The 13,762-nt window shown below is 40.2% G+C and overlaps 1 protein-coding gene across 2 annotated transcripts in view; it reads left to right on the plus strand.

The window, feature by feature from the left end:
- UBXN2B (UBX domain protein 2B) overlaps nt 1-13,762 on the plus strand; it is a 35,760-nt gene that overhangs the window by 15,198 nt on the left and 6,800 nt on the right. The window contains exons 5-7 of one of the 2 annotated variants that reach the window (XR_004274427.1): nt 728-837; nt 4,927-5,018; nt 8,727-8,864. Coding sequence is in view for 1 of the 2 variants with exons in the window: in XM_032296149.1 (XP_032152040.1) it covers nt 728-837; nt 8,727-8,864 (248 nt within the window). In the remaining variant the exon portion in view is untranslated. The remainder of the gene's footprint in view (nt 1-727; nt 838-4,926; nt 5,019-8,726; nt 8,865-13,762) is intronic. The other variant, XM_032296149.1, reaches the window with a different exon arrangement.

Below are 13,762 nucleotides of genomic sequence, written 5' to 3' on the forward strand. Positions count from 1 at the left end.
CTGGCCAGGGGCAGTGGCTTAGGTCTATAATCAGCACTTTGGGAGTCTGAGGTGGACAGATTGCTTGAGCCCAGGAGTTCAAGACCAACCTGGGCAACATAATGAGAGCCTGGCTGTTTAAAAAAATCAATTTTAAAAAATTGAACAAATATATAGTTATTAAAATGATATATTTTCATAATTTAAATTGAGGTGAGGTATACATGTAGAACACCTAAAGTCATTCTTTGTTTCTGTTGCCTTTTGAAATTTTAGAGTTTTAATTTTATTTTAAAAATTTATAGTTTCTTGGAAGGTTACTGAAAATTCTGTCTTTTCCCTTGGCTCTGTAGTAAAGAAGAGCATGGATGCAGATGAAGGAAAATGGTGGGAGTCATGGGTGCACCTCTTCTCATTACTTTCATTTTCTAGTGAACCAGCCATGAATAATTGTACTTCAAGGCCAGGGTTCAGCTATGGGACCTTTTGTATTTGCAACCATTGTCAGTTTGTTAAGCTGAATACAAACTACCTAAGCAAAGACGTGATTTCATGAATGTCTTTCACTATGAATAAAGAATAATAGAAATAACTATCTATTTTAAAAAGTAAATATGTTTTGAGATATCACATTTAGAACTTAAAATTGTTTGGGGGAGATGTATTCTTATATATATGTGTATGTGTGTATATGCATATATATATATGTATATATATATATATTTTTTTCTTTTTCTATGCTCAAAAGGTTCAGATTTTGCTTAAACTGTGGAGCAACGGTTTCAGTTTAGATGATGGAGAATTGAGACCTTACAATGACCCAACAAATGCTCAATTTCTGGAGTCTGTTAAGAGAGGGTAAGATGTATCTTTTGTATTCTTCTTGTTACTTAGAGTGGGACTTTTTTTTTTATGACTATTAATTATTAGTGCACTATGGGTTTTTAAGAAGTAGTTCCCGGAACATATTAAATAAGTGGTTGCTGGGGTATAGATATTCTTAAGTATATAAAGGATATACTGTTACCTGCAAGTCACTGGTTCTTTGTGGGGCAGGGGCATTGGACATTGGCCCATTTTATTTATTTATTTATTTTTTATGAAACAGAGAGAGAGAGAGGGAGAGAAAGAGAGAGAGAAGCTCCCACGCTATTATGGTGGGAGGGGAATCCAGAGAGGGAAATTTATCCAGGTGGGAGCAGCTGAAGTTTTTTTTTGTTTACAAATAAGAATATGTACAGGGAAATATTAGTAAACATACAATAATAATGATTTATAAGTAAATTTGCAAAAATTTTACCGGATTTACCACATTTAATTACAAAGATTAATACTACAGCTATTAAAAAGCCTTGGAGATTCTTAAATGTGGTCTGTAATCTAAACTTACACTTTAAATTCCCCAATAAATGTAGGTACATTTTCCAAATTATGTATAGTAAAACAAATTTGTCTTGTAATCATGAAAAAAAGTTACAAAACCTTCTTAAAATTGCTATTTATATACAGTCGTTTCTTGAAGAGAATTGTTTGTAGCACCTGCACATGTACCAAAATTGATATGTACTCAAGTTCCATAGTCAGTCCCGCAGAACCCATATGTATGAAAAATGAGTCCTCCATAGATGTGGATTTCGCATCCACAAATACTGTATTTTTCAACTCATGTTTGGTTGAAAACAATCCACATATAAGTGGACCTGTGCAGTTCAAACCCATGTTGTTCAAAGGTCAACTGTGTGTGTCTGCATATATGTATTTAGAGACAGAGCTCGAGTATCTTTACCTTCCTTGTAAAGGAATTGCTCTTTTATCAAACTTGTTAAGCTGATACCTTTCAGTATAAGTTTTTCAATTAGTATTTGTCTGAAGCTTTTCATTTTTATCAAAACATGTAAGGAAATTTAACAAATGATAAAAGTTTTCAGTATTCTGAATTCCAAAACTGCATTACTCCAGTGGTCAATTTTAGAGCAGGTGTGATGTGGTGCTGAGAAGAATGTATATTCTGTGGATTTGGGGTGGACAGTTCTGTAAATGTCTATTAGGTTTGCTTGTTCCAGGTCTGAGTTCAAGTCCTGGATATCCTTGTTAATTTTCTGTCTCGTTGGTCTGTCTAATATTGACAATGGGGTGTTAAAGTCTCCCACTATTATTGTGTGGGAATCCAAGTCTCTTTGTAAGTCATTAAGAACTTGCCTTATGTATCTGGGTGCTCCTGTATTGGGTGCGTTTATATTTAGGATCATTAGCTCTTCTTGGTGCATTGTTCCTTTTACCATTATGTAATGTCCCTCTTTGTCTCTTTTGATCTTTGTTGCTTTAAAGTCTAATTTATCAGAGACGAGAATTGCAACTCCTGCTTTTTTTTTGCACTCCGTTTGCTTGGTAAATCTTCCTTCATCCCTTTATTTTGAGCCTTTGTGTATCTTTGCATGTGAGATGGATTTCCTGGATACAACACACCGGTGGGTTTTGGTTTTTTTTACCAAGTACATCCAGTCTGTGTCTTTTGATTGGGTCATTTAGTCCATTTACATTTAGGGTTAATATTGATATGTGTGAATTTGATACTGCCATTTAATGCTAGCTGGCTGTTTTGCCCGTTAGTTGATGCAGATTCTTCATTATGTTGATGCTCTTTACCATTTGGTATGTTTTTAGAGTGGCTGTTACTCGTTGTTCCTTTCTATGTATAGTGCTTCTTTCAGGAGCTCTTGTAGAGCAGGCCTGGTGGTGATGAAATCGCTAAGTACTTGCTTGTTCACAAAGAATTTTATTTTTCCTTCACTTATGAAGCTTAGTTTGGCTGGATGTGAAATTCTGGGTTGAAAGTTCTTTTCTTTAAGGATGTTGAATATTGGCCCCCACTGTCTTCTGGCTTGTAGGGTTTCTGCTGAGCAATCTGTTGTGAGTCTGATGGGCTTCCCTTTGTAGGTAACCTGACATTTCTCCCTGGCTGCTTTTAGCATTTTCTCCTTCATTTCAACCCTGGTGAATCTGACGATTATGTGCCTTGGGGTTGCTCTTCTTGAGGAATATCTTTGTGGTGTTCTCTGTATTTCCTGAACTTGAATATTGGCCTGCCTTGCTAGGTTGGGGAAGTTTTCCTGTATAATATCCTGAAGAGTGTTTTCCAGCTTGGATTCATTCTCTTCGTTACATTCAGGTACGCCTATCAAACGTAGGTTAGTTTTCACATAGTCCCATATTTCTTGGAGACATTGTTCATTCCTTTTTACCCTTTTTTCTCTAATCTTGCCTTCTTGTTTTATTTCATTGAGTTGATCTTCAGCCTCTGATATCCTTTCTTCTGCTTGGTCAATTTGGCTGTTGAAACTTGTGCATGCTTTGCGAAGTTCTTGTGTTGTGTTTTTCAGCTCTATCAATTCACTTATATTCCTCTCTAAGTTGTCTATTCTCATTAGCATTTCGTCAAATCTTTTTTCAACGTTCTTAGTTTCTTTGCATTGGGTTAGAACATGTCCTTTTAGCTCACAGAAGTTTCTTATTATCTACCTTCTAAAGCCTAATTCTGTCAATTCGTCACACTCATTCTCCATCCAGTGTTGTTCCCTTGCTGGTGAGGAATTGTGATCCCCTGTAGGAGGAGAGGCATTCTGGTTTCTGGTGTTTTCAGCCTTTTTGTGCTGGTTTCTTCCCATCTTTGTGGATTTATCCACCTGTCATCCTTGTAGTTACTGACTTTCAGATTGGGTCTCCGGAGTGGACGTCTAGTTTGTTGGTGATGAAGTTAGTTCTGTTTCTTAGTTTTTCTTCTAACAGCCTGGTCCCTCTGCTGTAGGACTGCTGAGGTCCACTCCAGGCCCTGCTTGCCTGGGGATCACCTACAACAGCTGCAGAACAGTAAGGGCTGCTACCAGTTTCTTCTTCTGCTGTCTTTGTCCCAGAAGGATACCCGCCAAATGTCAGTCTGAGCTCTCGTTTATGAGGTAGCTATTTGGGTATATGAGGATCAGGGAGCTCCTTGAGGAGACAATCTGTCCTCTATAGGAGCTCAGGGGCTGGGCTGTGAGCTCCATTGTACATTCAGAGCTGCTGGGCAGGTACGTTTAAGTCTGCTGCAGCAGGACTCATAAACCCCCCTTTTTTTTTTCCCAGGTGCTCTGTCCCGGGAAGTTAAGGCTTTATTTATAGGTTTTCGCTGTGTTGCTGCCTTTTTTTCAGGGCTGCCCTGCCCAGCAGGTAATGGCAGACGCCCCTCCTCCACAGAGCTGAACCTTCCCGGGTTCAGCTGTGCTTGCTATGCAACTTTCAACCCACAGCGTTTCCAATTGCTGTTTTTTTTGTGGGAGTGGGACCAGCTGAGCCTGATCACCTGGCTCCCTGGCTCGGAGCCTTTTTTTTTTTTTAGTTGAACGGTCGACTCTCTCCGAGGTGTTCCAGTTGCCTGTTGACAAGGCCCCAGGATCTGTGTGATTTTCCATGCAGTGACCCACTGTGCCAGCTGAAACAGCAGCGCTGAGATTCATGGCACTTTTCTACCCGGGAATCTCCTGGCCTGTTTCCCTGTTTTGGTCCGCTTTTTAATCAGCTGAATGGGCGTCTCTGCCTTCCCGGAGCTCCAGTCACCAGCCAAAAGGGCACCTAGTCCCGTGTATTTTGTACTGAGAACAGCTGCGCCAGTCAAAAGAGCCACGCCGGCAACCCGTGGGGCTCCTCCGCCTGGGAATCTCCTGGTCTGTGGGCAATAAAAATCCGTCTGGAAATGCAGCATCCACTCACCCTCTGCGCTTTCGGTGGGAGCTGCAATCCTGAGCTGCTCCTAAACTGCCATCTTGGATCTCTCTCTCCATTGGCCCATTTAAAAATCTGATGAAACTATGGACCCAGTTCCAAGAAGAAACATCTTAATGTGACAATCAATGAATTAATTAGTATGTAGCTGCCCACCAACTAAGCCACTATCCTGCTTACTGTTGACAGGGTGACTCTCATTTCATGTATGCCTGAAATTCAGCAACTTAACATTAGAAATCTTTTAATGTGGCATTACTGCTGGCAGAAGATTTCAAAAGGTTAGTTTGAAGTTATAATTTGTGAAAATAAACTCAGATACTCAGTGCTCTGCAGAGAACATTGTAACTCACCAGTTCTTTTTGCTAAAGAATGAGGAACCAAATGATTTTGATATAATAATAAAAGCTTTTCTGTGTTATAATTAAACTAGCTGAAAGTGGGTTTATTTCTCAGTAGAAATACAGTTGAAGCCAAAGTCGAGCATAAACTGGGGAATTAAGTCGTAGGAAAGGATCAAGTCATACTGTTATAACCAGAGTTATATATACAGGATTATACTCCATAGAGGAATAGGAGGTGGATCTTTTCCAAATGTTGAAATATGTCCAGGGTGAGTGGCTGACATGGAGTGGAGGTTAAATTCATTGGAATAGAAGTAGTGGAGGAACTGTGAAGGAAAGGTATTTTAGAAGACTAATTAACATGAATCTTGAATTTAAATTATATTCAGATACTGTCAGGATACCAAACAAAGGCAACAAATGCTATAAGAAGTATGCAGAGCGTCTGATATCCCCCACCTTGACACTGAATAACAGCAGTGCTCACAAATCCCCATGATGTTTAGATGGTTTCGATGTTGTTGACCTCCCCAAATGTCATGTTGAAATGTGACTTCCACTGTGGAGGTGGGCATATGGGAGGTGTTTGGATCATGGGGTGGACCCCTCACAAATGGCTTGGTGCCATCCTCATGGTAATGAATGAGTTCTTGTTCTGGCAGTTCAAGCGAGAGCTGACTCTTTAAAAGAGCCTGGCATCTCCCCTTATCTCTTGCTTCCACTCTTGTTGTGTGACACACCAGGTCCCTCTTTGCCTTCTACCATGATTGTAAGTTCCCTGAGGCTTCACTAGAAGCAGAATCTGGTGCCATGCTACTTGTACCTCCTGCAGAACCATGAGCCGAAATAAATCTTTTTGCTTAATAAATTATCCAGCCTCAGGTATTCCTTTATAGCAGTACAAACAGACTAATACAGAAAATTGATACCAAGGAGTGGGCATCGCCTAAAAGAAGGCTGAAGTTGTGGAAGCGTCTTTGGAACTGGGTAATAGGCAGTGATTGGAAGAGTTTGGATTTCCCTGAAGAAGACACACAAAGGAAAGTTTGAAACTTCTTAGAGACTTCTCAAGTGGTTGTGACCAAAGTACTGATAGAAATATGGACAGTGAAGGCCAGGCTGATGAACTCTCAGATAGAAATGAGGAAGTTATTGGGAACTGGAGTAAAGGCCACCCTTGTTATGCCCTGGCAAAGGACTTGGCTGCATTGTTTCTATACTCTAAGGCTTTGTGAAAGGTTGAACTTAAGAGAGTGATGATCTAGGGTATCTGGAAGAAATTTCTTTTTCTTTTCTTTTCTTTTTTTTTTTTGAAATGGAGTTGGGCTCTTTTGCCCATGCTGCAGTGCAGTGGCACTATCTCGGCTCATTGCAACCTCCCCCTCTCATGTTCAAGCGATTCTCCTGCATCAGCCTCCTGAGAGCTGGGATTACAGGCGCCCACCACCATGCCCAGCTATTTGTTATATTTTTAGTAGAGACAGGGTTTCACCATCTTAGCCAGGCTGATCTTGAACTCCTGACCTCGTGATCCACCCACATCGTCTTCCCAGAGTGCTGGGATTATAGGAGTGAGCTACCATACCCAGCCCTGGTGGAAGAAATTTCTAAACAGCAGAACATTCAAGAGGTGTTAAGGCAGCGTCTAACAACCTGTGGTCAGACATAGGAGCAAATAAATGACTTAAAGTTGGAACTCGTATTTAAATGAAAAGCAGAGCCAGTTGAAGTTTGGAAAATTCTCTTCCTGGCCATGTAGTAGAGAAGGAAAAAGTATTTTCAGAGCAGAATACAAGCCGGCTGTGGAGCAACCACTTGATAGATTTGTATGAAAAGAAGAGAGTCTAGCCTAGTGCTACTAACCAAGATGTCAGGAAAAAGGCCTTGAAGGCATTTCAGAGGCCTTTATGGTAGCCCCCTGCCATCACAGGCCCAGAGTCCTAGGAGGAAATTGTGGTTTTGGAAGTCAAACTCAGGGCCCAGCTGCCCTGTGCAGCCTCTGGACGCCGTTCCCAGCATCCCAGCTGCTGCAACTCCAGCCACAGCTCAAAGAGCCCCAGATATAGCACGGGCCTCTGCTTGTTCTCAAGGGCACAAGGCATTGTGAGCCTTGGTGGCTTCCACATGGTGTTAAGCCTACAGGCACACAGAATGTGTGAGTGAAGGAGGCATGGAAGGCTGCACCTAGATTTCTGAGGATGTATCAGAAATTCTGCGTGCGTAGGCAGAAGCCTGCCACAGGAGCAGAGGGCCCTCAGAGAGACCCTACTAGGGCCATGCCAAAGGGAAATGTGAGGTTGGAGCCCCCAGACAGAGTCCCCACTGGCACACTGCCTAGTAGAACTGTTGGAAGAAGGTGCCACCCTCCAGATCCAAGAATGATAGAGTCACCAGCAACTCATATCCTGAGCCTGGAAAAGCCACAGGTATCCAATTCCAACCCATGAGAGCAGTCACAGGGCCAGAGCTGCCCAAAGCCTTGTTTGGCACCAATATGTCCTGTATGTGGGACATGGAGTCAAGGATTATTTTGGAGCTGTAAAGTTTAATGTCTGCCCTGCTGAGTTTCAGACTTGTGTGAGGCCTGTTGCCTCTTTCTTTTGGAGGATCTCTCTTTCGGAATGGGAATGTTTAACCCAATGCCTGTACCAACATTCTATCTTATAAGTAAATAGTTTTTTTTTTATCTTACAGGATTATAGGTAGAAAGAACATGGCTTGAATCTCAGATGAGATTTTGTATTTTTGAGTTAATGCTAGAATGAGTTAAGACTTTGGGGGACTATTGAGAAGGGATGATTGTATTTTGCAGTGTGACAAGGACATGAGATTTGGCCAGGGGGCACTGGTGGAAATGATATGGTTTGGATATTTTGTTCCCTCCAAATCTCATGTTGAAGTGTGACCTCTGCTCTTGGGGTGGGGCTGGAGGAGGTATTTGGATCATGGAGGTAGATCCCTTATGAATAGCCTCTTGCCATCCCCATCGTAATGAGTGAGTTCTCAGCCTGGTAGCTCACTCAAGAGCCTGGAACCTCCCTCCTCTGTCTTGTGTCTGCTCTTGCTGTGTGATATGCTGGGTCCCCTTTTGCCTTCCACTGTGACTGTAAGTTTTCTGAGATCTCACCAGAAGCCAGATTCTGGTACTCTGTTGCTTGTACAGCCTGCAGAACCATGAGTCAAAGTAAAACTCTTTGCTTTATAAATTACCCAGCCTCAGGTATTTCTTTTTAGCAGTACAAATGGGCTAATACACCCAACAAGCAAAACACCCATATCAATTTTCAGAACTTTCTCCAAAGAGTTTATTAATACATATCCACATTGTCTTTTATCCTCACAGGAATTTTTTAGTGCTAATTTACAGATAAATTGCTGTCTTAAAATTTAACTTTCTAAATGCCAGAAGCACTCCAATTTTGACAACCAAAGCATCCCTGTGTTGAGAGCCACCAAGGAGTAATGTGAAGTAATTTTAAGAAAGATCTACAGGGACTAATCAATCATCATGGAAATTTTTGTGTTATAATTTAAGCAGAAAATTCTGTTTTCCAATGTAGCTTATGAAATAATTACAGCAATCTCAACAATGTAATTTAATTTTTGAAAAACTTAATGATAACCTTTTTTCCCCCTTTTTAAAAGAGAGATTCCCCTGGAGCTTCAGCGCCTTGTTCATGGTGGCCAAGTGAATTTGGATATGGAGGATCATCAAGATCAAGAATACATAAAACCTAGATTGAGGTTCAAGGCTTTTAGTGGAGAAGGGCAAAAACTTGGAAGGTAAAAATCCTAAAATGAAAAAAATACCTTTGTTGAACATGAATTTTTCTTTGAGAATAAGAAAAGCAAAATGACCTGTGAAGTAAAAACCAAAATATGAACTATGCCCATTAGATATACAAATCTGTTAATAGTATTATGTTGTTATATCACTATGATATTGATATTAATAATACTATAATATTAATATTGAGATTGCAGTTACCATGTTCTTGGCCCTCTAAGACCTACATCTGCATTATCTCACTTACAACAGCCCTTTGATATAAACACAGTTATTACTTCATTTTGCAGATGCAGTAATTTGCCCAGGATGATTGAGCTAAGAAATGGCTAGCATGTGGGATTCAAACCCAGGCACTCTGACTCCAGAGCTTGTGCTTTTCACCACTGTATTATATGCCTCTTTCAGATTACCTGGTTTCAAAGGAGAGAATTGTAAAGGATTGTTGATGAGATAGAATAATGGATATCTTACATCATAACTGAAGTATGCATGTCTGCCATCAGTAATACCAAGCTCTTGCAGCAGGAGCAGTGTGCTTAGCTTTGTGATTTTCAATAGTTTTTAAACAGCCAAACTCTTGTCAAGTTATGGAAGCCCGGTATGTAAAACCTGAGCTCCTCTGATTGTCGGTGAAGGAAGGCATTGTCTCTCAGACATTTCCAAAGAACCTTAGGACATTGAAGAGCACAGTTTAAAAACCAGTATGCATGGCAGAATGTTTAGTGGTTCCTTTATGATAGTCATGGCTTAATGTGATCTTAGAAATTGTAAAATATGTTGGTAAAAGTTACCCTCTACTTGTCCACATACTGTTGCAGGTGATACAGAATTGCCGCATTGGGGATGTTTCCAGTGTACCCTTTGGTGCATCCTTTGCTTCTCTTCATGTGATTCCTTCCCTTCCAAGCCCTTTTCAGCTGCCTGGTGCACACTGGTTGTCTCTTCTCCTCCCATTTTTCAAGATAGGAAAGAATTCATTATTGCTTCTTTATACTTTGCTATCTCTAGTCTTCCTTTTTGTATTCTCCTGATAGTGACTGGTTCTGGGGACCTAAAGGAAATACAGGAATTTATGTTGACCTGTTTTTCTCAGGACACAAACTCTTCAATTTTCAGTCACAGGCCTACTTGGAATTTTCGCCCTCATCTTTCTTTCCTGCCATGTCCAGACTGGAGTACAGTGGTACACTCATAGCTCGCTGCTGCCTTGACCTCCTGGGCTCAAGCAAGCTTCCTACCCCATTCTCCTGACTAGCTGGAACTACAGGCACTGCTGAGCCCAGCTAATTTTTTTTCTTTTTAGTCTTTGTAGAGATGTGGGTCTCACTATGTTGTTCAGGCTGGTCTTGAATTTTTGGCCTCAAGCTGTTCTTCTGCCTTGGCCTGCCAATGTGCCTGGGTTACAGGCATGAGCCACTATCCATGGCCAGGCTTATCTTGAATTGTAAAATACTATGTTTTTACTCCTCTTGTGATCAACATACATATGTATATATATTTTTTAAATTTTCTCACACTTCTCATTTTTACTTAATATTTATTGAGGTTATGATTTTTAAGTAGAATGCAGATAAAATGCCTGGTCATCTCTTTGCTATGTACGTTTTCCTTCTCTATTATTTAAATGTATGACCAAGAATTTATGTTAGACCTCACATCCTTGTTAGTAGACATACAGTAAATCTGGAATTGGAATTAAAGAAGGTAGCATAAAGGGAAGGCATCTGAGAAGAGCCAGCAGTTATTAAATGCATGAAAATAAGGATATTATCTCACAAAGATCATTTTCCTTTTAAGGCAAATAGGTAGAGAAAATAATAGAAAAGAAAGGAGAAACTGATGGAAGAAAGTGAGAGATCAGTGGTAATAATGCCATGTTAATTTACTAGCCATGTTGATCAGGATTCTGATTATAAAAAACAGAATCTACTTGCTAGTAGTAATAGGTTTCTTACGGGATCTTGTGTAGTTTATAGAATATCTGGAAGAGACAAACAAACCAAGCTTTCCTTAGCCAGGAGAAACAAACACAATAGAACAGTGTTCTAGAGACATACCTATGCCCCCCAATCAGGTGCTCTGTCCCCATGAAACTAGGGACTAGATACTAGGACCTTCTGTCATAAAAGAAAGAAGTGCCTCCACTGCCTTGGTAACCAGAAGAGCTACAGAGTTTTCACTTTGCAGTGCTACTTCCACCAAACAAGTAGATGTTTGTTTCCTTGGTGGAAGGGTAGAGTTATGAAATCCTAGCTGCAAGAGAGTCTGAGAGATGTAGTCTTTAGAATTTTCAGCTTCTAATAGAGACTTTACACTAGAAGGAGATGAGCTTGATGTGAGCCTATATGTACACAAACCCAAATGTTGAATAAGCAAATATCGTATATTCTAAAGAATTACATATAGAACATTGTATATTAAAGATTTACATTAAGACATATATTAAGAGTTTAATAGTTAACCTTCATTAGAAAGTAACTTTCTAAAATAGCTTGGTTCCCTAGGGTTCCAGATTTACTGAACAGGACATAAAAAGAAGCAAGTAAAACAGAAATGAAAATAATCCATTGTTTTCCATAGATGGCAGTCCAAGTACACACAGAATGTTACATAGATAGAAACAATCTTTTTATGTAATATACAATTGTGGTACAAACCAAAATGCAGTAAAAATGTTACATAGTACCCTCACATAATAGAAGAAAGCAAACCATAGATGTAAAACTGCAAATTTACAGTGGTATAAAAAATAGTTTGGTGAGCTAGAGTAGTGCCTAACAGCTAAAAGACCTACAAAGTCACGAAGTCATTTTTAATAGGAAGGACTAGTGAGTAGGCATGCTTGGTAGGCTTTTGAGCTGACATGTATAGTGATAAAAAATTGTGATTTGATCTGCATAAAAACAGCCACTGCCTGTTTGTCCTACTGTTCTGTTCAAAAGATTGTGCTTGCCACTCTCACTCACCTGAGATTTGACTTCATCTGGGGCCCTCCCTGAGGGCTCTCTTCTCTAAAACTTCAAAGCATTTCCTTATCCCAGCTCTTCAACAACTGTGGCCTGACTGGGTTGTCTGCCCCGTGCGTCTCAGTGCTTCTGGGGACAGTCTCAGCTGTGCTGAGCAGGCAGTGCTGTGCCTCCCCAGTCTTACAAGCCTGAGCTGCTTTTCTAGACCCCCTCCTTGACCCCTGCCCCTCACTGTCAGCAAATTTCTTTGCTTCCAGCTTCACTGAGAAAATAGTATCTAACAGGAATTCACAATCTTATTATGTTCCCCTCCAGCCTTCAGGATTATTAATGGTCGTTTCCATCCTCCTCTCCCTCCATAAGTTTGAAGAAGAGGGTATTTGTGCTTCTGTCTGAAGGAATTACAACCCACGTCCTTTCCTGCCTTTTGCCTGGAAACCTGTACCAATTAATTTCTCTCTCTTTTCTTTCTTAACGTTTCTTTTTAATGTAAAAATTTTACCATGGTTTGATCAATTGAATGATACGGAGAAAGTTTTAAATAGCAAACAGATGTGATTTTGAAAGCTAAATATTAGAATTAACATAGCTTGGCCAGGCACAGTGGCTTACTCCTGTAATCCCAGCACTTTGTGAGGCTGGGGCAGGCAGATCACTTGAGATCAGTAGTTCAAGACCAGCCTGGCTAATATGGCAAAACCGCATCTCTACTAAAAATACCAAAAAAAAAAAAAAAAAAATTAGCCTCATATGGTGATAGGCACCTATAATCTCAGCTACATGGGAGAGTGAGACAGGAGAATCACCTGAACTCAGGAGGCAGAGGTTGCAGTGAGCTGAGATCACACCACTGCACTCCAGCCTGGGTAACAGAGCAAAACTGCGTCTCAGAAAAATAAAGTAAAACAAATAACATAACTTTTTAAGCTGGTTTTTTAATACCACACTACCAGCTTATCCAGCTGTCTGTCTGAGTGGTTCTGAGCATGTCTTTTAGTCTCTCTGTGAGTCAGTTTCTTTTAGGTAAAATGATGTGGTTAGCCTAAGTTATATTGAAAGTCCATCCATTCCAGTTCTCAAATGTTATTATTCCATATACAGTAGTTTCATTGTGACAGATATACATTTTCTTACGTAGCTTCCCCACCCTGTATTTTCTGTTTTGAGAAGAAGCGTACCTGGTCAGAATCTGCCATAAACAGAAAGCAGTAGAGTACAAAAACAACAGAACAAGGAGGCAACTTGATGTCTGGAAAGAGCCCAAGATAAACCTCAGCTCTCTTACCAATAGGAGTATCAGGGCTTTTTTTCCAGAGTTGTTGTTAGGATAATTATAATGCCAACTGTTAGTATTTGTTATTAGGATAATTATATAGCCAACGGTTAGTAGTGCCAGCTATGTAAAAGCACCATTTGAAGTGCGTATGTGTCCTAATTAATCTTTATAACAATGCTACTGTTGTCTCTTAGGCACAGTAAGGGTAAGTGACTTGCCTGGTGTAACATAGTAAGTGCAGAGTTGGGATTGAATCCAGGTAATCCGGCTCCGGGAACCATGCTGTTAACACTGCTTCCCAAGCTGATGTGAATGAAATAACAATGTGGCAGAGGTGGTAATGGTGGTACTGATGATGATAATGTGTATACCCGATTATCAGTGAGGAAGAGGTAAAGATGTCCTTTGCATTCAATGTCTCGTGTCTTTTCTCTTGGCTTTTCGTTCCCCTCCCTTCTGTAAGGAACCCTCGACCTTTGGCACAGTAAACCAGATTGGCAGTGCAATTACTTAGGTCCTCAATTCCAAATTAAAAAGAAATTCCTTAATATCTGGTCATTTATTGTAAGTCATAATTTTAACCTTTTGTATATCTTTATATATTTTCATATCACTTCTAAAATTAGTGTCAGGAAATAGCTAATGAAAA

The sequence above is a fragment of the Sapajus apella genome, unplaced genomic scaffold (assembly GCF_009761245.1).
Source record: "Sapajus apella isolate SASKATOON/1434 unplaced genomic scaffold, GSC_monkey_1.0 scaffold35, whole genome shotgun sequence".
NCBI lineage: Eukaryota > Metazoa > Chordata > Mammalia > Primates > Cebidae > Sapajus > Sapajus apella.